Genomic DNA, 23,852 nt, shown 5'->3' on the forward strand with positions numbered 1-23,852 from the left:
ATTCATACGCCTAACGTTACGTCAGAGCGACAGGTGCCTCAGCCTTACCAAGTGCACAACTGGCGGGACCCGGAAGAAGACTCAACTGGGCTCCTTGAACTCATTGTTTAGTTCATCACAATGACTTTCAAAAACCATTTCACTTGCCCCGATCATTTTGTAGGACTTGTCTTTTTGACACCGGAATCAAGGCCCATCTGACTGTGCCTTGCTGTATTCAGCCATCCCCAGTGCGTATCACGAAATCCCATGTACATATCACCGGGGGCATCTCATGTGCTCTTAACCCGATTGATGTTCGTGGCTCCGATCCTCTGCAAAGCCCGGAGATTTTGTGATCTTGATGACTGTAAACCCTCATTACAGACGCCGTAATGAACCGAGAGCCGTCAAACGTCCAAATGCAATTGGCCAAGCCATACCGTAAACCGCGCCCTCCAACCTCCCGTCGTTCCCCTGCGCCCCTTTCGCTGCCCCTTAAAACTTCATCAGGTGGGGCTTGTCGCCCTTGCGAAGGCTGAAAGAAGATGCAAGGTAGCTCGCGAGCATGTCGACCTTCTTGATGTTGGCGATAAGGGCCTTGTCGATGGCCTTCTGGTCAGCCGCCCGGCTGCTGGACACCTCCTTCTTCTGTCATTATCGTCAGCCCTGCATTCCATGCGAGGTATGTGAAACCATTGGCCGGATTCAGATCGTACCTGTGGCTTCTCTCCCTGCTTGAAGAATGCCTCCTCGCCAGCCTTCTCCTTGGCCTTCTCTGCCGTAAAGTACTTCGGTCGCGAGACCTCCTCGATCTTGGCCTCGTCGATGCCGGACAGGTCGACCTTGAGTGATGTGGCAATCACGTATCTCGAGTTGACACGGCGGAGCGGAACACCGTTGATCTTGAAGGGGCCGGTAACGAGCAGAACACCCTGGTCGAGGGTCTTGAGGAGGACAACGCGCTTGCCACGGAATCGACCAGCGAGCAGTATCAGAACGGTGCCGGGCTGAAGAGAGCTGCGGGGAGCCCACGGACGGAGGGCCTTGCGGACCTGGAAATGATTGTTAGAACCGGGCACATTTTCAAGACGACTCTTTTCCCGTCAATCCGGCAACAACCGAGACCTCCCATGCTCTTTAACAGCAATTCCGAGCTCCTTCCCTGTTGCTCCCCTGTTTCTGCGCTTCCAGATCGTCTCCGCGACACATGTTGCCCACTCCAGCCAGTCGAAACCAAATTGACCTCGAGCCCCAACCCGATTCGCACTCCCGGGAACGATTGCAGTGCCGAATATCAGGTTCAAGAGTGCAACCACGTACCTGGCGCGGCTTGGCCTCTTCCTCAGCAGGGTACCATTTCTGAGCCTTGTCGGACGGATTGGGTATCGACCGAGTCGACTTGCCAAAGGTCTTTGACGTGGGAGCCGACGACATCTTGGGCGCTTTGACTGTGTGGTGCGTTAGTAAATTCGTGGTCGGTCGTCAACGCCTTTGACTGCTGCTCGAGATTTTGAAATGAGTGAGCGACTGGTTGTGCGCAAGTTCGAAGACCACCAAACCCCAAGCTAAACCGTTTCTGGAATTGTGGTGGGTCCGCGCCTCAGGCAAGTGCAGCGCACGGGCCATTTGCATCCGTAGGGTTTTCCGCCCTCCATGCCATTTTGCGCATCCACACTACTCAGATTTTGTTAGCCTGAGAGCCGCGAGGAGAGGCTGTTCCCATCCAACGACCCGAAGACTCGTCGCTGTCAAAGGAACCGTTTCCCATCGCCCATTTGACTCGACACCCGATCTTTTACAATGGTAGGTGTATTTTGCCATTCCATGTCCTCTTTTTTTTCGCGGGTCAAAATTGTTGCTGGATCCCGTGCCTTCGGGCCATTACCCCCGCCTATTGGATCTTTGCAAGTCGAAGGTTTGGAATGCTGGATCTAAGGGCTAACCACTTCTTCACAGTCTTCCGGAAAGGTCAAGGCAGGCCAATTATGGTCTAAGAGCAAGGACGAGCTCACCAAGCAGCTTGGCGAGCTCAAGACTGAGCTGGGCCAGCTGAGGATTCAGAAGATCGTCTCCTCGGGCACCAAGCTCACCAAGATGTACGTCGACTCGTATTCCGACACGCCGCGCTGAAAAATCGACCAAAGGGGAAGAAGCAGTGGTGGAGGACGATTAAGACAGTTTTAACTGACCACGCTTTTCTCGACCGACAGCCACGATCTCCGCAAGTCGATCGCCCGTGTCCTGACCGTCATCAACGCGAAGCAAAGGGCTCAGCTCCGCCTGTTCTACAAGAACAAGAAATACCTTCCTCTCGATCTCCGAGCCAAGCAGACTCGTGCCATCCGCCGCCGCCTGTCCAAGGAGGACGCGTCAAGAGTGCTGGAGAAAACCAAGAAGCGCCAAACGCACTTCCCGCAGCGGAAATTTGCCGTCAAGGTATGAAGCGCCTGAAGGATGGGAACAAGCGATGGGGTGGGCCATCTGCCGTGCTTGACGGAATGGGCAATGCTGACTGGGCGTTCAGGCTGCATAGAGGAGTTCTCCGGGTAATGGGATGGGTGTAACTAGGGCACTGGCGGCGCGGTTATAAAAAGGTTTCGCACTCAACACAACACACTGCATCATCCCATGGGATTCTGCTTCCAAGTCTTCTGGGTGTTATACGAGGTCAATGATTTCTCGGTCCGGCTAGGTATTACACCGTTCGCCGAATGAAAAACGAAAGCGCTACGCTGAACGCCCACGTTGGTTCCCCCTGGTTGGTGATGCACGTGGCATGCTGGATGCGCTGGTGGGTGTCTGGGATTCTGTAGCATCATACTGCAGGTCGATGAGCCTGGTGATGGGCATGAGTCCCGCCCTGTTCTGTGCAGCTGGTATCTTCTTTTGGGGTTCCCATTTGGTGTCATTGCGCGGATGGGGAAGGCTCATAACTTTAGATGCCCGAATGTACCGTGTCTTGTCAACGATGTGATTGAGGCTGCCACTATACGCGTTCGCAGGAACACATGATTCGATTCCCGAATCAGCTCTTTCCAGCACTGGTTTGACAGGCTCTCTCGTGCAAGCTGCAAATCCCCTGCGAGGCTGGCATTTTTCTTCGGAATATAGGTACGGAGGTTGGGGCCAAAAGTTATCATCACTCCAAGATAGCCAAGACTGCCAAGGCCCGGATACAGTAAGGCTCGCACAGCCCATGTCAGCCACTGGCCCCTAACCACTGTAGGCATAGTGCGCATCTCCCTGCGCTGGGGGGCTTCATGGGCGGTGCCCAATCAGCGAAGAGGGAGAGAAACCGCTATGCCCAAATTAAATACAGTGTAAGTATGCTTTTCTCAGTTCGTCGCACGTTCATAGGCTTGGCCCTAACAGAGAGTGATGATAACTTTTGGCCCCAACCTCCGTAATGTTACGGTAAATCTTCACCGCCCGGCTGAAACTCAAACGGGGAGTGGGTCCTTGAGGCCGATTATGTAAGTGCGCCAAGAACCGACCCCTGGTCAATGATACGAAGCTCCAAACTGTCCTCTCCAAAAGTGCACGTTGAGTTCCAGCTTCACTGGCGAGAGGCAGCACCACACTCCAACGCAGGGCCACCATGTCGGCCGATCCGCTTCACGCCCTCGCCAGCGCGGGGAAGGCGAAGAGCACCCGCAGCGTGCTGCGTGTTGTCATCCTCGCCCTCATCGCTGGCGCCGCAATTGCAAGTCGCCTGTTCTCAGTGATTCGTAAGTGTCTCCTTCCCGGAGGGATACAGGATTGTATTATCAGCGTTCGACTGTTGCCACACGCCATACCTTGGGACCCAATTGCATCTTTCCTGCATGCTAACCACCGAATTCTACTCTGATATAGGATTTGAGAGCATTATCCATGAGTGTTGGTCCCCCCCCGTCGCATCAACTCTTCATCCCGGTTAGCTCACTAACATCCATCAGTCGATCCGTGGTTCAACTTCCGAGCGACCAAGTACCTTGTTGCGCATGGTTTCTACAAATTCTGGGACTGGTTCGACGACCGGACATGGCATCCCCTGGGCCGCGTGACTGGTGGTACTCTCTATCCCGGCCTGATGGTGACGAGCGGCGTCATCTACCACGCCCTTCGAGCCCTCACGATTCCCGTAGATATCCGGAATATCTGCGTTCTCCTTGCTCCGGGTTTCTCCGGGCTTACAGCCATTGCCGCCTATCTTCTTACCAATGAGATGACCACGTCGAATTCGGCCGGTCTCCTAGCCGCCGCCTTCATGGGCATTGCCCCCGGCTATATCTCTCGGTCGGTTGCTGGCAGCTATGACAACGAAGCTATCGCCATCTTCCTGTTGGTCTTTACCTTCTACCTCTGGATCAAGGCATTGAAACAAGGCTCCATGTTGTGGGGGGCTCTCTGCGCTTTGTTTTATGGCTACATGGTTGCCTCTTGGGGAGGCTATGCCTTCATTACCTGTCTTCTGCCCCTCCACGCCTTCGTTCTGATCTGCATGGGCCGCTACAGCACCCGGCTGTATGTTTCGTATACCACGTGGTATGCCTTGGGCACATTGGCCAGCATGCAGATTCCTTTCGTTGGTTTCCTGCCTGTGAAGACCAGTGAACACATGCCGGCTTTGGGTGAGCTCATTGCCCTGAGAGAATTCGGGGGCCGACGTCTAATCCGCTAACCATACACAGGCATCTTTGGCTTCCTTCAGCTGCTCGCTTTTCTGGATTACGTCCGCTCAGCGATTCCGAGCCGCCAGTTCCAGACGTTCTTATGGGTGTTTGCCGGCGGAAGCTTCGGGTTAGGTTTGGCGGCATTGGCCATCGCTACCAGCGCCGGATTCATTGCCCCCTGGAGCGGTCGGTTCTACTCGCTCTGGGACACAGGTTACGCCAAAATCCACATCCCAATCATTGCCTCGGTGTCGGAGCACCAACCGACGGCATGGCCCGCCTTTTTCTTTGACCTTAACATGCTGATCTGGCTTTTCCCCGTCGGCGTCTACCTTTGCTTCCAGGAGCTTGCTGATCAGCACGTTTTCATTGTTGTCTATGCTCTGTTTGGAAGCTACTTCGCGGGCGTGATGGTCCGCCTGATGCTCACCCTTACACCTGTGGTTTGTGTTGCCGCGGCCATCGCGGTCTCGACGCTCCTCGACATTTATCTCACTGCCAAGTCCCCCAAGCCTGTGGAGGGCCAGCCGGCGGACGGTGGTGATGGAGCTGCAAAGAAAGCGGTCAAATCTGGCCTCAAATCGACAAGCAAGCCACTGATCGGTGTCTATGGGCTTTACAGCAAGGTGGCCATCGTAGGCGCCCTAACAGTCTACCTGTTGCTGTTCGTTCTGCACTGCACGTGGGTGACGTCCAATGCCTACTCATCGCCGTCAGTCGTTCTGGCAAGCAGATTGCCGGATGGCAGTCAGCACATCATCGACGACTACCGCGAGGCATACCAGTGGCTTCGGCAGAACACGCGCGAGGATGCCAAGATCATGTCATGGTGGGATTACGGTTACCAGATTGGTGGAATGGCCGACCGTCCGACGCTAGTCGACAATAACACGTGGAACAACACACATATTGCGACAGTGGGCAAGGCAATGAGCTCGCGCGAGGAGGTCAGCTACCCGATCATGCGCCAACACGAGGTTGACTACGTCTTGGTCGTATTTGGCGGTCTCCTTGGTTACTCGGGCGATGACATCAACAAGTTCTTGTGGATGGTGCGTATCGCCGAGGGCATCTGGCCTGACGAGGTCAGCGAACGCGCATTCTTCACCCCACGAGGCGAGTACCGCGTGGATGGTGATGCTACTGAAACCATGAAGAACAGCTTGATGTGAGTAATTCCGAGGATTACGCCATCACAAGGCAAAAAATACAGATGCTGACCGACTAATAGGTACAAGATGTCGTACTACAACTACAACAAGCTCTTTCCGCCAGGCCAAGCCATGGACCGGATGCGTGGCGTCCGCCTCCCAGAGGTGGGGCCATCGCTCAGCACGATCGAAGAGGCGTTCACAAGCGAGAACTGGATTATTCGCATCTACAAGGTCAAGGACCTTGATAATCTTGGCCGCGACCATGCGTCAGCGGCGGCATTCGATCGCGGGCACAAAAAGAAGAAGGCCACGAAGAAGAGAGGGCCTAGGCTCCTCCGGGTAGATTAGGACATAGCTTTTATAGAGGGCCTTTTGTGTATAAACAAGTATGTCACAACCGATTTTCTTTTCTCATTATGGTCTGGGAAGGATCCGGAAAAACAAATGGGTGTGGTATATCAGATGAAAACATGGATACGTGAATTACTACCTGTCGCCGGCGTCGGCACAATCGTCAAATTTTTCCACAATTACCCTCACTGAGCGTGCGTGCGGCCTATTGTGTGTGCTTGCTTCTGCTGAACAATGCATCCATTGGCCTCCTCAATAGGTAAATGGCGTCTCAATAACGACTAAGCAGAAACTGGCGGAAATATTTGGCAGTGAGAGAACAAGGGCGCTTTCAGAATCGTGCTCGGCGTCTCCTCGACAGCCACGCTTGCAAACTCTCCGCAACGCGTCACTCCATTCTTCTTGTTTCGCGCCTAGACCTCAACAACTCTCCCGCCATTTCGATCCACATTAGCTGCTGCCATCTTGTTCGGTGTCTAGGGTATCCAGCAGTGTAACTGTTGAGTCTCGGTGCCCATCAGCAAGATGCGCTTCAGTGTGTAAGTAATCTCTTGAACCATCCCAGCATCTGCCCTATCTCAACCTCATCGACCCGGTCGATTCCCTATTGTGGAAATTCTCGCTTCGCTCTTAGCACGAAAAACCCAAGCGGATCGGGCTTGTTTCTTTATACCCGGGAATGGTTTGCTGACCTCACTCTGATCAGCATCAAAGAGGTGGATTGGGAAGTGGACGACAGAAAGCAGGGCATCTCGTCGGGCCGCAAGGTCAAGACTGAGAAGTACCACTTCATTCTAGCCTGTGGCCGGGACACTTCGGAAGCGAAAGCCAGAGGCAATGAGGCTCCTGACGAAGCTGAGCGATCAAAGGATCATCTTGAGCTAAAAAAGCAGTCTGAAGAAGCTGGACAATTTACGGAGCTTTCCTGTTTCGTCTGCGGCAAGACGAGGTCCGATGATTACCATCAGAAACACCCTGTCAAGCGCGGCGAGAATCCGATACCCAGCCTCTGTCATCGCTGCCGTCAGGATCGGAAACTGAGGATCGCTGATCGTGGCCGGGTGGGGAGTCGCCACCGCCGCGCCAACAGACTCTATGCTCACATCGACAACAAGCAATGGTGCTCGAACTGCGGTGTACTTCGATCTCAGCACTATCACGAGATGTATATGACTACCGACCTCCCTCCTTGGTCGGAAATTTGTGGGAAATGCAAGAAGAGTGTGGAGAAGGAGGGAAAGCAAGAGCTCAGTCGGCTGCTCTGTGAAGAGTCGATGACGACGAAGAGGAGTAGCGTCGAGGAGGACACAAGAGGACACCAACACAACCAGCGTTTGGGTCGCCCTTATGCTCTTCAACCCGATCCTCTTGACCGCGGAGATAACGTGGCCTCTTCTGAATCTCTTGCTCCTGGCATTCTAGCCAAAGACGGTTCCCGAGACGACGTTGAGGACCTAGAACCTCTGAATGCAGCTTCTGCCGCGAGCTACGAGAATCTGAGCGGCGTTGCCAGCTCAGTGAAAGATTACCAGGCTCTGAACACCCAAACCGATGTTCCGAACACCATGTCTAAGGAGCGTACATTGGACGATATGTATCACACCACGCTGTCTGAACGCCGGGACCGTCCGGAGCAGCACCAAAACGCAAAGCCGCAGCAGTTCGCCAAGCCGCTTGAGCCAGAGCGGGCCCAACACCAGCCGGAAAAGCTGGAACGAGGTGAGCACCATAACCCGCCCACTGCTCCCGTCAACAGCGCCAAGAAGCGTCGTGAGCACAAATACAGCTGCTTCCCCAGATACCGGGAGCAAGTCGAGACTTCCCAATTCAAGCCAAAGCGATACCCAAAGCCCAAGCCCGAACCCCGGCACACCCAGCAGCGCGATGACGAACATGAGCCGGCCCAGTCATGCCGCATGGGCGTCTCCGACATGTACTGGGCCTCCGAGGAAGGCGCCTATCTGAGAACCCTTGCGGGTGAATTCGGCTTCTGGGAATTTCAACCCGACCATTACTACGATGGCGACAAGATCAACACCGAGCGCGGTCCGGGCTATGATGGCGCGGCTCCTGCTGCCATGGACAATCCCGCAGAGTCCTTCTCCTCGGCAACCGGCTCCGGCTCCAGCGAGGAGGATGCTACCTCGTCGTCGAGCGGCAAGACGTCGCCCGAGCTTGCCGAGTCTTATGGCCATTTCTCCGCGGCAGCAACTACCCAACCCTGGAATGCTGAGAGCCTGCGCTCCGGTGTGCCCTCGCCGTTTGAGTTTGGCCTTGGGCAGCCGTCGTACTACAACAACAGCGACAACAACAATAGCCGCATTTGGGAGGTTGATTCGGTCACGGCGGGGGAAATCGAAAAGGCGCATGCCGTCCTTGCTGGCGGAAAGGGCAAGGCGAAGGCTAAGTCGATGGGCAAGAGCAAAGGCAGGGGCAAGGACAACTGAAAAGGCAACTGGGCCATGCTGCCTGCTGATCTGTCCTGCGGTTGATGCATCATTTGCTTTCCAGTGCCGGAATCCCTTCTTTCTTCCTATCATTTTCTTATCAGGTGTATTATCGCCTTCGGATTATACGCAGGCGGGATGGCGAGAGCAGGAGAGTTTCACACTCTCTATTCTTTCGCCTTTCTTCTCACCTGCTCTATATGTTCTCATCGCTCCGGCATGGTCATATTATTGCAGCCCGTCCTTCTCAACGCTGCATTCCGTCTTCGGAAACATGACGTTTGGACTGGCACAGGTGTCATTGAATCATGAAGGAGCAGGCAGGGGGAGCCTGCCTCACACGATGTCACAGATATACATAGGGAACAACCGGCAATGCTAGTCTCAGCCATCTATTTTTTGTCTGTGTCTAAACTGAAAACCCACTTGTGCGTATCAGCCGTTGACATAACGCCTCGATTGATGGAGAACCGAACATTCCAGCCCAACTCTCCCTTGCTAAATCCCATCATCCCACCCGACACAACCCAAGAGCATAAACGCCCAATGAACCACAATATCCACCGATCCCGGATTACCAGATAATCAAACCCCAAACTGTTTCACAAGTGCCAAAGAGAGTGTGTGTCCCCGATGCCAGCGCCGCGGGGGTGATTCCAAACAGATATGAACGCGCACACCTTCTTGAGTGGCTCAATGGCGCCTCACCCTGGGTAATTCCCCGCGGGAAAAGGAACAAAAGCTCTGAGTATATTGACACAAGCCGTCGGCGTGGCTCGTTCGTGACAGCCGAACAGCGGGAACGACGGTGCTTGCCTCGAAACGCAAACGGGGTATCTCGCGCCAGTCAAGGTAAAAAAACGACTTTGAAAGAGGTGAGGACATGGAGCTTTTCTGGCATGACAAATGGCCAGATTACCCCCTTCTCGCAGCCCTCAAAAGATCGAGGGTGTTGGGGGATGCATGGCGGACCGTTGGCACCGTTCGAACCCCCGGGACATAGGATGACCAAGGGGTTTGGGTCGCCGACGACTCGCCGAGCGTGATGCCCGGAGCAGGACTGACCCTCCGTATGCCAAGCGCTCGGCATGCTTCGAGCCTTTTCAGCTCGAAGGTCCGGGAGCGCTGCCGCTCCCGGTCAATGTGGCGCATGCGCTCGTCGGCGTCGTGATTGGCCTCCTCCATTTTCAGATCGTGCTCGTTTTGATTGCGCATCTTCTTCTCCGCCTTGACGCACACCTCATCTAACCTCTTTGCGAGGGCGTGTGGCACAGATGACGGTTTCGACGACGTGCCACTCTTTGGTCTGGTCTTTGCGCTGCCGCCCCAGCAGCATCGAAAGACGAGTTCCGTCATGTGCGATCTGTCCGCGGTCTGCCAGATGGACACAAGGTCGCCATCGAAAAGGGCAAACCAATGCGTCGACGGGCCATTGGGATTTTTGGGGTCGTCAGAAGGAACATGAACGCCATTGATGTATATCCCATTGGTCGCCTTGGTTGATATGTAGAAATGGAATGACTCCTCGTCCACCTCGGAGGAGCGATTCCAAGGCCTGATGTTCCTGGCCGCGTCGTAGTTTTCCTTCCAAAGGAGGATTTTGAAGGCATACTTTGGTACCTTGCCTTCGCCCCTGTGTGGATAGACCCGCGTGTTTTCCGGCGCTCTACCCCAGGATACCATGGATTCAGTAATCATGACCGAGATTCCGGGCACAACCGAGTCCGGTGTGGACTGTAGACACGCGATCACCGGCCTTGCCGGATCGGACAGTACCGGCAGCACCAGGCTTGGCTCTGGACCCTGGGTGTCTGGCATAATGATCGTGCCGCTTCCGTCCGCCGGGGCTGTGGACGTCATCGAACCTTCTTCCGCCCCACCGCGAGGACCTCTCGCCCGACTTCCTCTCCCCTCACAGTTAGTTGCTGGGAAATATTTCATGGCCAGATCCCACAAAGGAGTCTTGCCCGGCCCGAACTCCTCATCCCTGGCCGTAGCAGCCATTTTGAACGCGTCAAGCTGGAGTTGCGTCATTTCCGGATATTCAAGATGCCACGTCGTCCTGTCCTGGGCCGACCAATAGGTGGATTTGTGAACAGGATTGTCAATCTGTCGACCAGATTGAGCGCGCAGGATCGACGGCATTTGGGCGAGAAGCTCGTACTCCTCGTCCTCAATCCCTTTTTCTACCGCTAGGTTGATTGAGGCTTCAGATCGGAGCCTCTTGAGGTTGCGGCGGTCCTCCGTTGACGGCACCTCATTTTCATCGTCAATCTCGTACGAAGGCTTTCGTTTACTCGAATTCAGATCGCTAATCTTAGTACGGAGAATGGAGCCTCCGCCGGACTTCATGTTAAGATGCTCGAGGATGGATTCGGCACCTCCGAGGCTTTGTGACGCCACGTCAAATGTCATGTTATTGAGCTCGTCGATCGATCTGCTCTCATTAACCGAGAGAACGGAAGCCTGCAAACCTGACGCAGGCTGCGACTTTTGGGACTTTTGTCGAGGGGTGAGGCTCTCATCGGAGTCGAAACTGTCTTTGATTTCGGTTGCGCCGCCCAGAATCTCAGTGGTACCAGTGGATCCAAAGCTGGCACGCGACACTGGTAGGTTCAGGCGGTTCGCTGGGATCGCTCCAGAGCTTCCGACTGCAGAGCGATTCACTTCGCCAAAAAGGCGCTGCGGACGGTTTTCAGGGCCGAAAGTATAGTTTTCTTTTTCTGAATCGTCGTCACCTTGGTTGTTGCCCAGATTTTCGTCCTCCTCGTCCAGAATCTCGTCATCACTAGGGGGGAGTAGTTCTCCATGTTCTAGAGGCACTCGTGCCCCGTCATCAAGGCTCAACTGGGAAGCATTGACGCGCAATTCTTCATCTGAAATCTCATCGAATGATTGCGAGTGCTTGGGCGTGCCGGAGTCGGCCAGCCACGCATGACTTTGCAGGGATTCCACCGTCGCCCTGGTCTCGGGTCTACGATCCAGCATGCGACGTAGAAAGTCGATGCCTTCTTCGGAAACGCCTTCCTGTATCAGTGGTGATACGTCCAACGGCTTGGTCATGATTTGATGGAGAAGTTCAGAATGGCTGGCACCACTCCTGGCTGGGAAAGGTGGTTTCTTTGTAAGAGCATAGAATAAGACGCCACCCAGAGACCAGATATCGACAGCGTGGTCATAGCGCTGGCCCGTCGTCGGGCGGAGACGGCGGTTCCGGGGATGGCGGCGACCGCGGTTATCGTACTCGGCATACTCTGAGTACACTTCGGGGGCACAGTACAGAAGCGTGCCGCAGAAAGTCCGGAGGAATGTCTGCTCGTTGTCGACCATTTTGGACAGGCCGAAGTCGGTCAGTTTCACGACGAGGGGGTCCAGCGAATCGACAAGAATGTTGTCCGGTTTCACATCGCGATGGGTAATGTTCATCTCGTGCAGATAGCCCAGCGCATCCAGGAGCTGCTTTGCCATCGTCTTTGTGCCAATTTCGGAGAAAGGTCCGTGTTCGGCGATCAACTTCCCCAAGTCGCCACCGTTGACGTATTCCATGATAATGATCAGGAGCCTGTTGTCCCAATCGAGATGCTCGATGTACTGCACTATGTTGGGCTGCCAGAGCGTGAGCTGGAGACCGAGATATCGCTACAAGGGAAAGAGTTGGCCTACATGTTTTATCCGTTGCATGATCTTCATTTCGTTTTCGACTTTCTGGTCCAGAACGCCGTTCTTCATGAACTTGCGCTTGTCAAGCTCCTTCGCGGCGTAGGGCTGGCCAGTGAGCCTCCTGGTGACCTTGTATACGGTGGCGAAAGCACCTCGGCCTATCTCGCACACGCGATTGTACTTGTCTGAGCCGCTCCACGCTCTTGGAAGACCTTCAGCGCGGACCGAGTTATCCTGTTTTGGACGTTTATCAGCCGCTTGGGCTCGACGGGCCACGACAGCAGTGTTGGTCTTGCCGGCTGGGACAGCAGGGCGCTTTGGGGCAGCGGGTTTGAAGATATCCACCTAGTCCATACTGTCAGTGCGATGCAGTCCTGGGAGCTTCTGATTGCGAAGGATGGACGTACATGGCCACCCGGGCCAGGCACTATGGTCTCATTTGCATCGACGGGAGCATTGGCTCGGTTCGCCATGTAGGCTTCCAGGTTTCGTTGATAAGCAACGTGATACTGGCCGTCGCGGAGCGGAATCCGAACTATGAAGACAATGTCTCGGCTCTCCTCGTGCATCAGGACCTTAATTTTCGAGCCGCTGCTGAGCGTCCTCATCGTCTCGGTTGGTGGGTTTCCTTTCATCCTAAGCAATGTTCCGTCGACTACCGTCCCATTTGTCGACTGATCTTCTAGCATTAAGACGCCCCACTCGTTGAGGAAGATTCGGAAGTGGATGTTGCTCAATCGTCGGTATGGATCGTCCGACAGGCAGATGTCGCATAGGTTAGAGTTACGGCCAAAAGTGAAACCCTTAGTGAGATCCTTGACGTGGGAGGAGAACCTTAGGGCTATGTGATGCTCCCCGACGTCAGGCAGCGTAAAGTTTCTCACATCGTCCTCCAGCTGGTAGTCCAGGTCGAGACCGTCCACATCATCCCTGCCAACCATATGTTGGGAGCTCTCAGCAGCAATCCTCTTCAGCTCCTCTCGGGCGCCGTTTGAATATGGCAGCAGGAGACAGATGATGTCGGAGATATCTTCGTCGGAGAAGCCAGAGTTCTGTTGGCCATACCGCCGTGGATCGACGACATTTTGCGTCGCTGGGTACGCTCGTATCAGACAACTGACGACACAAGCAGAGCCGTCTGGGGTGAAGACGGGATATACGGACCTTGAGTGAGCTGCGTTTCTGCCATGGAATCCATTGGGAGGAATTGGCGTGTTCACGCCTTCGGCACCCGCTACTGCGCAACTGCGCAAGAGCTAAGCTTACGTGCACAACACGGTTGTCAAGCTCCGCGACGGCGGTGGCGGCGAGGGCGGCGGACCGGCGGGGCTGACTGCGGGGAGCGAACAACACAAGCGAATTTGGATGCGCTTTTTCATCGGAAGACTCAAGACGCGTTCAGTTGTTCGTTGTGGAGCAGCAGTTGGCGTTGGCAACGTTTTGCCTCTCAATCGCAGGTAAACAGGGAAAAGCGGATCAGCAGAGGGGACGGGGCGACGAGGCAGCGGGTCTGCGCTTGAACTTGAGATGGCTCGTGGGTGGTTGCCGGGTGGGCAGCGGGACATGCAACACAGCGAAACGGAAGACTTCCCGGACGGCAGTGACCTCCTCAAACAGCTCTTGTCATACGACCCCATATAAAATAAAAAGAAAATACCGGTAACAGGCAGGTCAGGGGGGCGAGGAAGGGCCACAGTTTTTACAAAGTCACAGGAAGGCTGATGCTGTGAGTGCCAGCCCAGTACTCTGGAGATGCCTCCGGTTCGGTGTGGAAATCCAAAGAGATATCAGAGTCTGTCGAGTCCCAGCTGTTTGCGTTGAAACGCAGGAAGGTCATTTTGTGGATGGATGAGTGGTGCTGATTGCTCAGCGAACCTGCAGGTGCACGGGGCGCGAGAGCCATCCTCCTGGATCTTTCCAGTCTTTTGACTGGCTGCTGCTCTGCTTCTAACCAAATGGACACTTAGGCTGGCACGGCTGGAACCCATATCACGCTAGTGCATTGTGTTATCTTCATTTCTCTGGAAGGATTCAAACGAACCGGGTTCACTTCCCAGCTTGATGGTTCTGACGAGGGGTTGACCTGCACCCGACCCCGGCTTTCAGACCGGCTGGCTGCCGGTGCCGACTGCCAGTCATCTTCCCCCAATTGCCGGCGTGATGGGCTTCCGCGAAACCTGCTACGTACCTGCATTATCCAGAGACTGGACTGATGCTTTCTCGTTCAACTTGATGTTTAGGATGAACTTTGGTCGACGTCTTCTAGTATACAGGTGAGTTATCCAAGTGACAACCCACACTCTGCGCACTGGGTGGCGCACCGATCGTCTTCAAACGAGGTCGGCCCGAGCCGGTACGGGGAACCATAGGCTGGCATACTCTGTTGGCCGGCCCTCCCGCCGGCGCCGATTCAGGCGGATGGAAACGGCGACAAGCCCCGAGGCGCCGGGGAGGAAGAAAATGAGGAAAAAAGAGCCTCGAAAGATCGTTATCCTAGGGGCTTTAAGTGCATCCCTTGGGTCGCCAGCCTGCAGTCTGGTACTAGGATCTAAATCTCTTGAGATGTGTGAGCTCGGGGACGAAGATCCAAGAAATCCATACTGTTCAATATGGTAGTGCGGTGAATGCGGCAAGACTAAGGCGGCGAGTTCTTTGCGGTTTTCTCTTGCAGCTCTAGTGCAACATGGGCCAATTTCTATAGGGCTTGTCGACGACAGTCTGTGTCCTATGTGATCTGCGGGATCCAGAGTCGCTGTAAGGTTATGCGGCACCTCATCGGGCCAGCCTTTGCGCCGGGTAAGGTCCCCATCCTTTGTAATGGCGTTGGATGTTCCCGTTTCCTCGGAACCTGCGTGCTGCAGTCCACGTCTGACAGAGATGTGCATCGACGTCCATGCAGATCTGGGTAACGTAGATTTTTTGATGTGGATGTAAGGTACTATGGGTACCACACCGTATTGTACGATACGAACAGAACCATAGGTCCCTCATGTAAGGTATAGGTAATTACCCGTTGGCTCGTCTTGGTAAGCACTTCAAGAGCACTATTCATCTAATATACTTTGTACTCCGTATAATACAATGCATTAAGTCCGTACACCGTCGTCAACCAGTCCCGTTGCACGGAATTCAATGCCTTACGAAGGCGGCAGGCGACTGTGCAGGAAGCGTGTACGCGTACGAAGCAATACAATATGTACAGTACAATACTCAAACTTCCGTAAGGGCGGATGACGTAACAGATATGGAGCTGGTCTCCACGAACTAACGTATAGTACCTACACTACTGTATCCGTAACCCCGTATAGATACGCTACCGGTATTTGTATGTAAGTACCTTCCTTACCATTATATCGCTACTGTACCCTAGTACTCCGTACCGGTGCGCTATAATTACGCGTATACAAATGATCCAAACTTTCGACGTTACACTGGTGAATTCATTTTGGAGTACGGAGTAAGGTTACAGAGTACGGAGTAAGGTTACAGAGTACGAAGTACGTTACTCGTAAACATGTGCTGTACAGTACAATAAATTACCAAGATCTCACCGGGAGGCTGGCCAGCCTCTCCAAGTGTAAGCGGATGGTCCCGCTTACGATATACAGTATCTGGGTGGCAGGGCATGGGGGTGCACGGCAATCGAGAAGGAAGCAGCCCAATCTTGAAGGATTCTGAGCCTCGAGGTCTCACTGCATATACTCCCTACGTAGCGAAAGATACTTCCTGACATAAACAACTTCGCGGAAGCTCATCGACCATATACATAGTGCCTACAACACTACAAGGGAGGTCCTGAGAAGTTGAAGTATCACTCGAAATCTTCCTCCATTGATTACTGACCGCCCGGTGGCGGAGCATTCGGAGGACGCTCCACATCGGCCTCGGCGGCCAGACCAGACCGGCGAAATACCGAGCGATTACGTGGAACTCTGGGCAGTGGAGGCCATGCCAAGCTCGTATAGGAATTCACATTCGTTCCAGATAAACGTCGCCAAGTGCCTCATGTTTCTACGGTCTGGCTAGGCGCTCCGAATCTGCATGTCCGCCATGTCTCGTTCAGTGATTCCTGCTGCTTACACGTATACGTTGGACTCAGAAAGAGAAGGGGCTAAATGCCTTTGTGGAGGCCTGTCTTGGGCGCTTCCGGCTGGTTCGCCTTACCGTTGGGTTTGTGGGTTTCAGTTTTTATCGGTTGCCGCTCAATCGATTGGACATGAACGAAACCAATTCTGTTTGCAACGGACTGTAACCTTGATGTATACATATTCCATGCGAAATGTGACAGTGGTTGTCTTGTCGCCTGCCTTCCTGACTTGTGATGACAATTCTTTGGCGTGCGGTCAGGGTCGATTGGCGACGGCCGCTTCGCAGAGCCCGTCCGTCATCCGAGCTTTTGAGGTCTCGAATGACCAATCATGTCCTTGACGCCTGACTAGGGTCCACGGGATGCCGTCAGTGGACCTCCATGAATAAGCTGGGTACGTACTGTGTATGTACATACAGTACTCCGTACACTAGACAGAACTCCGTCTCGATAGCGACGCAAATGTGGCAAGACATCCTGAGCACAGCATTAGAATTGGATCACCTTGGGGCCCTTCTCACGCGAGCTTAAATTGTCTATAGTTAAGTCCGGAATAGGTTTACACGGAAGGGAGATGTGTGGTGTATAGGTGAGTGCTGTGCTGCGGTCTCAAACGATGATGTCGTTCTGGGCGCATGACATGGGTGGCACGCCCTGCACTGTCAAGGAGCTCTTTTCCTGTTGCCGCTTCTGGCCAGATCTTCCAGGTTGGAGTTTGCACACCAAAGCCAACAAGTTGTTGGTTGGCTTGAACCTAAGTTGGGATAAATGTTCCATGCGGGTTCCTCCGTGGGAGGCCGTCGGACAGCGTCAAGATCTCATCTGCCTTCCAGGGCAGTTTTATTATAATCCTTGAAAAGCTGATGGTGGGTTCCGCGGGACACGCAAAGTGGTACTTCGTAGCGTCCACAAATGCAGCGTGTGAGCGTGTTGTCCCTGGTGCCCGCCAAGTGGAGGGGTGTCTCGCTGCGTAATCAACGCAGTGTGCGTATCGCTCGTACCCGCCAGATACCCGCCAGATGTGGTGAAGCCCGGAAACTCGGGCAGGAAAGTACTGCAAAGTAACTTGGCTCGATTCAAAACAGGGCACTCAAATACAAGAGGGACCCTACCTGCCTGTGTGAATGTTCCGTTGGTATTTCTGTATCTTCCTGTTTCCGTTGGCCATCTCGGTGCACCTATTCTCCTTTGGAGATACTGTTCTCGTTCTGTTCAGCCCCTCGGGACCTAAACGACCAGTTCCAGAGGTACGTGTTGTGTCTGCGGTAATTATACCTTCCTATGTTCCAGCGCTTTCTCCGGAAGATCCGGTTACAAGAGACTTGGAAATCGAGACGGACTGAGTTCAGCCCTGGGTCGAAAGCACATATTATCCAGGCGATTTACCGGGACGAGCCTGGGCAAGTCTCAGGGCTTAGCTGGTGACTGCACGTCGTGAAACTCCTGAGACCTTGATACCTACCTACATACCGACCCAGGTCCGGCCTGTCTTGTGTGAAGTGTCAAGTCAGTCTTTGTCCCAGGAACTTTGATCGGAAGCTAGATGACGCGAGCGTGCCGACATCATTCCTGGTCTACTCCGGTCAAGCGGGCCTTTGTCCTTTTCTTCCAGTCTCCTCTTTGCTAGCGTGCTTGCAGGCCATGACGAGCCAGTTTTGCAAGATATTGACTTGTGAATTCTCAACCAGTTCGCAGCTCGCAGTTCGAGTTATCTATCAACTTCATCAACAACTTGCCACCCACGACGAGAAAGACCCCTGCCCTTACGAAGTACAGAAAAGATTAGGTCGACAATCACGAGAGCCAGCCGAGGAGGGCAAAGCCACCGTTTCGTCGTGTACTCCCGAAGCGCCCGCACCTAGTGGCCGAATGGAGCCAGGGACACCGACGCTACACGGACAGTGATGGGGCCCTGATCAGGGGAATATCTTGCAAAACAAGTAGCTCGTGGGCAAAGACAACCAAAAAGACATCAAGGGAACCTCTCACCCCCGGCCTTCGCAACCCTCATCCTTCGGTAGGCTGCCCGAGAAAATCATTGCTCGTGGCTGTCCTGCAAATTGTCACTCTCGTCAGAGACAGAGCGACCCCACAATGGCCCGCAGTCGAGGTATGTAGCATTTTCCACCGTTGTCAAATCCCAATCTCCGGCTTTATGTTTCGGTTTCGTTCTTCTTGGTCTCGTCCCCGTTTTCTTGCCGCAAAAGGCTGCCACTGGTATGCGTCGCGTGTCGCTGTGCTGTGCGGGCAACCATTGCGCAGAGGCCGTTGGTTCTTGACAGAGGAAGATCATTTCCAAGGTCCAGAACTTAGATGGCAGGCACAGCCCAGGGTGGTGTAATTAAGGCTCGTCATTTGACTGCTGACCACTGGGGCGCGCGCATAAAAAAAGTCCGCTCGTTTATTGCCCATTTCTCGGCGCCTAGGGATTCAAAGACCCCTACACCTGCATCGTCATCCCGAACAGACGACTTTCACGACCCTCGGTCAAAACCGGATTCGAGCCCCGATTCTGGCACCACCACGCCTCCCCCCCCTACCCAGCAGCGAGACTTCAGCGAGCCAACATCTGCAGCCTCGTCTGCAACGTCGCCGACTGAGATTGAGCATGCCGCTGCATCAACCTCAGTGAACAATTCGTCGCCAGTGTCGAGCCCCGCGGGCAAATCCAGAAGAAGTTCACGGCCCTCGTCTATGGTGCAGACGTACCATCCGCCCCTAATGGATGTCAATGAGGACACGCTCCCTGAGCTGCAGCCCATCTTCACCCTGCTGAATAGCCATACCAATAAGCTGTACCATGAGGGCTATTTCCTAAAGCTCGACGACCAGGACATCCGTAAGTGCTTCGCCTATTCCCCGCCCAAGTTTTGCGCTTGCTGATGTTCTCCTAGGGGGAAAGCCCAATCCAGATCGGACATGGACCGAATGCTTTGCCCAGCTGGTCGGCACTGTGCTTTCCCTGTGGGATGCCGCAGAGCTGGACGCTGCAGGTGACCACGGGGAGGTGCTTCCCAAGTTCATCAACTTGACGGATGCATCGATCAAGATGGTAGGCGTGCATTTGGTCGATGATGGAAGTGGCGCTTGTATATGCTGACGCAGGCGTAGATTGAGTCGCTTCCGACGAGAACTAACGACGAGCAGCCGCTGCAGAATATCTTAAGCATTAGTACAGCCGGCCGGAACCGGTATTTGCTTCACTTCAACTCACATAATTCGTTGGTCCAATGGACCTCGGGGATACGTCTGGCCATGTTTGAGCACTCCACGCTCCAGGAGGCTTATACGGGTGCCCTAATCGCCGGAAAGGGGAAAACCTTGAACAACATTAATATCATCATGGAGCGGGCGAGACTGCCGGTTCAGGAATGGGTGCGTGTAAGATTTGGCGCTGGCGTCCCCTGGCGGCGCTGCTGGTGCGTCATCGAACCTCCGAGCGAGAAGGAATACCAGAAGGCGCAAAAGGACTTCAAGAAGCGCTCTCCCTACGATCGCTCGCACGTTCCTATCTTGAAAGGCGAGATTAAGTTCTTCGACTCGAAGAAGGAGGCCGAGAAAAAGAAGAAGCACCAACGACCAATCGCATCTATTTCCGACGCTTACTCTGCTTACGCCATCTACCCGCAGTCCAAGGCATTGATTGACGGCTCAACGCTCTTGAAAATCGAGGGCGAGATCGCGATCCACTCTGACCCCCCCTCGACCACCGAAGGCTTTGTGTTCATAATGCCCGAAACTCCCCCCGCCGTGTCAGGTTTCGAAATGCTGCTCCGATTTCTCTTTCCAACGTGGGATACATTCGGCCTGTACGGCCGCCCTGGCCGCTTGGTCGCAAGCGTTCTTGATCCGCGCTCGCTGATGTTTGCAATGCCAAAGCACAAGAAATATGGGTACCTTGAGATTCTGGATGTGAGCGGATTGATTTCGACTGACGGGAGCTCCTCTTGGTCCGAACGGGAGTGGCGGAAACGGCTGAAGGAACTGACAGGGCAACGCATGACCGCCATGGAAGAGGAGGCCGGGAGCCGGAGCACGAGTCGCAACGGCAAACGCCTAAGTCACGGTGTTCAAAATTCGGCGTCATCTCGGCCGAGGGTGGGGTTTGCCGATGACGCGGGCTCTGTCCGTTCATCCCGGTCATTGTCGCTATCGCGCCCTGGCTTACGCAACGACTCGGCTCCCCCGGATCCGAACCGTGGACGGGCACCATTTGAACCAACAGCACATTCCAGGCACTCCCGCAACGCCTCGGATACACAGGTAGGCGAGGCGTCCTCTCTTGGTTTTGACGCCTCCTCGTCACTCCCCTCTGCGATGCGCCCCGCCGAGCGCGCTAGGACCTTTGCTAGTGACCTAACCTCCACCCCTGAGAGAGTGAGCTCCGAGGACGACAGCCCTGTGAGAGACACCGCAGTCAATAATTTCGGTGGGATGCAGCGTATGGAGACACCGGAACCAGTCAACGCACCGCCAGCGTTCTCTCATGGTGCCGGCTCTCAGCCGCAGCAAAAGCCTGTTCCTTCGCCCGAAATGCGCAGGCGGACTGCCCGTTTGTCAAGCAACACACTATCACAACTTGCGAAAGCCGGAGGCCTGACGCCAGATTCCTTTCCGGACGACTTCCTTGAAGGGCACCGTGATGATGGGAGCGAGGGTACCACACCAACGAAAACCGACCCACGAGGTCCAGCGGTACTGCCACAAGCCAGCGCCAACGCCTTGGGAATGAATGCTGATATAAATGGATCTCATGAAGTTCTAACATCGCCGATAAATGCCCGTCCCGGCCACGATGCCCCCGGTCTACCCCGAGAGTCGCACATGGATCCATCTAAGAAACAGCCCGGCTCAGCAGTGGGAGGATTTGCGCGGGATCTGGCTGCCAACCCTCCTCTTTCTTTCCGCCCTGATCCCCACCACGGAGGTCCTCTACCAAATGGCGGGCACCCATCTCACGATGGCCGCGACTTTCGGACGCGAGACATGCATATGGGCTGCCCAACCCCCGCGGGCTTGGAAAGGCATGCCCCTGGCCAGCCGAGATTTCCACCTCCCGGCGCTCGTCGGACACCTTCCCCCGGCCGTCAGCAGCCCCCCCGTCTCCAAGGAGATTCACCTCCCATCAACAGGAAGCCTCTTCCGCCAAGGTCCACAAGCCTCAAACGCGGTGGGGATGACGTCGTCTCCCCCGTATCGCCGTATTCACCGCCAAGTAATTCTTTGCCGCTAATTCCCGGACAACAACCCCGTGGGCCGGGTAGCGAGAGGGGCACGGACAATACTCATGACGATAACGCTTCTACAACCAGCCCAGACTATGCGAGTACGCGTCCATCTATAGATACTCAAGAGTCTGTGGATCGCCCCCGCGCCGGCGTGCTCAAGACTATCGGGAGTGACACAGCAGACCTGCCCAGAGCCGCGACCGACAGAGATTTCGACATACCCGAGATTAATTTCGGACCGACAATCAACTACGGCGCAACTGCCATCACTGGGAATAAAGTCTCGCCATCACCCAACCCTTCGAAGGCTCGTCCGCATACCCCCGGGCGAAAATCCCCTGGACCTGCCACAGCGTACTCCCATGCTCGTCAGGTATCGGAAGATACCAATCGTCGAAGTGTTGTCTGGCAACCCGGGGTTGTTATTGGGACAGCTACGAACAACAACGTAGTCTCCCCCGAGCAGTTTGTCCAACAGCGTGCGGCTGCTGCGCCTTTGTATTCACATCAGCGCAGCGCCTCGGGGAACACCGTGACGGAGTTCAGAGCCGGCACGCCCACCTCGCCTTACAAGCGTCCTGGCAGCCACTCTCGACATAATTCGGCCGAACTGCTCTCGTCCAGCCGCCCTGTTACCCCGAGTTCAGCGGCCGCCCTGTCAGGTGGCGAGATGTCTTCACACCTGTCGGCTCGGGAACAAGAACACGTCGCGCGTATCACTGGCAGCCCTTTGGTCGCGTTTGCTGGAATTAAGGGCCCCTCGCCAACCCAAGGCGGTCTCGTTGGGGCGATCGAGGCAAGGGAGCGCGAGAGGGCGCAGATGAGGCAGGGTATAGGAGGCCAGGCAGTCGCGCAGGCTATTGACCAGAGACAGCGGGAACAACACCAGCAGGCGCAACGAGCGGCGCAGGCTGCCTATGCCCAGCAACAGGGTCATTTCGTTGCCCACCAGATTCCGACTGGCCCACAGAGCCCCGTGAACATGGGGATGCCGCCTGGCGGGGCGCCTTCGTTGTACGGCCCAGCCATGACAGGTAAGAATCCTCGCAGCATGAGTCCCGGCCCTGGCATGATGAGCCCGACACGGCCTGGTCAGGGCTTCCAGCCAGGACCCGGCTATGGGCCTCCGCCGCTACGACCGCAAATGATGCCTCCACAAGGCTCGTTTAATAACAACGGTCCTGCAGGTATCCCAGGGCTTGCGCAAGGAGGGGGTTGGAACATGGCCAACGCGCAGCAGTGGCAGGGCCCGTTACCGTCGCCAGTGGGCATGGGCCGTGGAGGTCTGGGTTCACGACCACAAACGCCCGGGTTTCAGCTGCCGCCTCAGGGTCATTATTCGCCTGTGGGATCACCGGGCGGACCGCGGCCGGGAACACCGGGTCGAATGCAATACCAAGGCCAGGCTTTCTAGAACGGAGTCAAAGTCAATTCCAAGGGGAGACTACATAGGGTAGCTAGGGGCGGCATTCATTCCATCACAGAAGCGCACTTTGACGAGGCCGGATGAGTCAAGAGTACGCAGTTGAAGTTGAAGACAGGATGCATTGTGTTTCGGAGTACGGCTGCATAGATCACGATGGAGCAGCGGAAATCCTTATACCGCAGGCATGAATCACTTATCACCTTTTCCATTTGTCTTTTGGGAGCTCCACCTGACTCGACTGTTTGCGAGTCTTGATTCCTTTATTAGTCACCATCCCTCTTTTGGATCCGCAACAGACAGCATTCCCAGCGATAGTGGCCCGAATTAGGGCGGTCAGATTGTCGAGCAAGCATTTTCCTTTTGAGTTGTCTTGTCTTAGGTCACGGGTGGTTGTTGTTTCTCCTGCATCATCGCATGCATTAGTGGTGTCTGGTCTAGCACATTTTAGCATACCGATCGCGGCGGAGCGGACACTGTCATTTGCTTCATTATCTAGAGCGTGTCAACGGATAGACCTTTCTTGAGCCAAGTCTGCTTCGTCTGAGTGTTTCCGGGCGAACGGTTAGAGAGAATGTGCAAAACACGGGCGTATAAGTGACAATCCAAATCAGAAGTACAGCGTAACGTTACAGTACCGTGTGTACATTGTGACCTGCAAACACCCGGAGAAAGCGGATCCCTTGTAATTTTGGCCGTGCGCGCAGCCAAGTTCGACTTGACTGACCTTGAGCCCAATACTCTTCCCCATACATTGGCCTGCGGATGGCATGCGCGTACCGGAAAACCACATATATATACATCCGTAGGGAATTGAACCTGTAGAATCCGAATCCGTAGTGGAATTGATGGCGCGCGATATACG

At 54.8% G+C, this 23,852-nt stretch overlaps 7 protein-coding genes across 7 annotated transcripts; 4 read left to right on the forward strand and 3 right to left on the reverse strand.

Annotated features, from left to right (window-relative positions):
* Nucleotides 1–477: 477 nt before the first annotated feature.
* Nucleotides 478–1,416, reverse strand: N656DRAFT_700023 (uncharacterized protein; the record flags this gene model as incomplete). Its single annotated transcript, XM_064810829.1, has 3 exons — nucleotides 478–630; nucleotides 699–1,034; nucleotides 1,303–1,416. 3 exons carry the CDS (start codon nucleotides 1,414–1,416, stop codon nucleotides 478–480), a joined length of 603 nt encoding a protein of 200 aa, XP_064674898.1.
* A 277-nt stretch (nucleotides 1,417–1,693) lies between these two features.
* Nucleotides 1,694–2,632, forward strand: N656DRAFT_721830 (uncharacterized protein). Its single transcript, XM_064812490.1, has 3 exons — nucleotides 1,694–1,785; nucleotides 1,939–2,078; nucleotides 2,193–2,632. The coding sequence occupies exons 1-3, from the start codon at nucleotides 1,783–1,785 to the stop codon at nucleotides 2,422–2,424; spliced, it is 375 nt and encodes a 124-aa protein (XP_064674899.1). The 5' UTR covers nucleotides 1,694–1,782; the 3' UTR covers nucleotides 2,425–2,632.
* N656DRAFT_28538 (uncharacterized protein) lies at nucleotides 2,612–3,391 on the reverse strand. The gene has a single exon (XM_064809124.1). It carries the CDS (start codon nucleotides 3,178–3,180, stop codon nucleotides 2,710–2,712), a length of 471 nt encoding a protein of 156 aa, XP_064674900.1. The 5' UTR covers nucleotides 3,181–3,391; the 3' UTR covers nucleotides 2,612–2,709.
* N656DRAFT_28490 (glycosyltransferase family 66 protein) lies at nucleotides 3,390–6,403 on the forward strand. The gene is made up of 5 exons (XM_064809119.1): nucleotides 3,390–3,710; nucleotides 3,838–3,861; nucleotides 3,921–4,595; nucleotides 4,656–5,805; nucleotides 5,869–6,403. Exons 1-5 carry the CDS (start codon nucleotides 3,581–3,583, stop codon nucleotides 6,137–6,139), a joined length of 2,250 nt encoding a protein of 749 aa, XP_064674901.1. The 5' UTR covers nucleotides 3,390–3,580; the 3' UTR covers nucleotides 6,140–6,403.
* Nucleotides 6,404–6,424: 21 nt separating this feature from the next.
* N656DRAFT_841022 (uncharacterized protein) lies at nucleotides 6,425–8,963 on the forward strand. The gene is made up of 2 exons (XM_064818973.1): nucleotides 6,425–6,681; nucleotides 6,849–8,963. The coding sequence occupies exons 1-2, from the start codon at nucleotides 6,668–6,670 to the stop codon at nucleotides 8,587–8,589; spliced, it is 1,755 nt and encodes a 584-aa protein (XP_064674902.1). The 5' UTR covers nucleotides 6,425–6,667; the 3' UTR covers nucleotides 8,590–8,963.
* A 279-nt stretch (nucleotides 8,964–9,242) lies between these two features.
* N656DRAFT_28531 (Pkinase-domain-containing protein) lies at nucleotides 9,243–13,697 on the reverse strand. Its single transcript, XM_064809123.1, has 4 exons — nucleotides 13,414–13,697; nucleotides 12,657–13,342; nucleotides 12,253–12,594; nucleotides 9,243–12,195 (listed from the first exon to the last, which is right to left on the reverse strand). Exons 1-4 carry the CDS (start codon nucleotides 13,445–13,447, stop codon nucleotides 9,505–9,507), a joined length of 3,753 nt encoding a protein of 1,250 aa, XP_064674903.1. The 5' UTR covers nucleotides 13,448–13,697; the 3' UTR covers nucleotides 9,243–9,504.
* Nucleotides 13,698–19,057: 5,360 nt separating this feature from the next.
* Nucleotides 19,058–22,978, forward strand: N656DRAFT_764579 (uncharacterized protein; the record flags this gene model as incomplete). Its single annotated transcript, XM_064813341.1, has 3 exons — nucleotides 19,058–19,175; nucleotides 19,231–19,388; nucleotides 19,448–22,978. 3 exons carry the CDS (start codon nucleotides 19,058–19,060, stop codon nucleotides 22,976–22,978), a joined length of 3,807 nt encoding a protein of 1,268 aa, XP_064674904.1.
* Nucleotides 22,979–23,852: the final 874 nt, after the last annotated feature.

Source organism: Canariomyces notabilis (genome assembly GCF_033297395.1).
Source record: "Canariomyces notabilis strain CBS 508.74 unplaced genomic scaffold N656scaffold_1, whole genome shotgun sequence".
Lineage (NCBI taxonomy): Eukaryota > Fungi > Ascomycota > Sordariomycetes > Sordariales > Chaetomiaceae > Canariomyces > Canariomyces notabilis.

Coding starts and splice junctions, on each gene's coding strand:
- N656DRAFT_721830 (XM_064812490.1), top strand. Junction 2,079..2,192: donor GGCACCAAGCTCACCAAGAT/GTACGTCGACTC, acceptor CTCGACCGACAG/CCACGATCTCCGCAAGTCGA.
- N656DRAFT_28538 (XM_064809124.1), bottom strand. CDS start 3,180: ATGGGCTGTGCGAGCCTTACTGTATCCGGGCCTTGGCAGTCTTGGCTA.
- N656DRAFT_28490 (XM_064809119.1), top strand. CDS start 3,581: ATGTCGGCCGATCCGCTTCACGCCCTCGCCAGCGCGGGGAAGGCGAAG. Junction 4,596..4,655: donor TGAACACATGCCGGCTTTGG/GTGAGCTCATTG, acceptor AACCATACACAG/GCATCTTTGGCTTCCTTCAG. Junction 5,806..5,868: donor ACCATGAAGAACAGCTTGAT/GTGAGTAATTCC, acceptor ACCGACTAATAG/GTACAAGATGTCGTACTACA.
- N656DRAFT_28531 (XM_064809123.1), bottom strand. CDS start 13,447: ATGGATTCCATGGCAGAAACGCAGCTCACTCAAG. Junction 13,343..13,413: donor AGAAACGCAGCTCACTCAAG/GTCCGTATATCC, acceptor GAGCGTACCCAG/CGACGCAAAATGTCGTCGAT. Junction 12,196..12,252: donor TCATGCAACGGATAAAACAT/GTAGGCCAACTC, acceptor ACGCTCTGGCAG/CCCAACATAGTGCAGTACAT.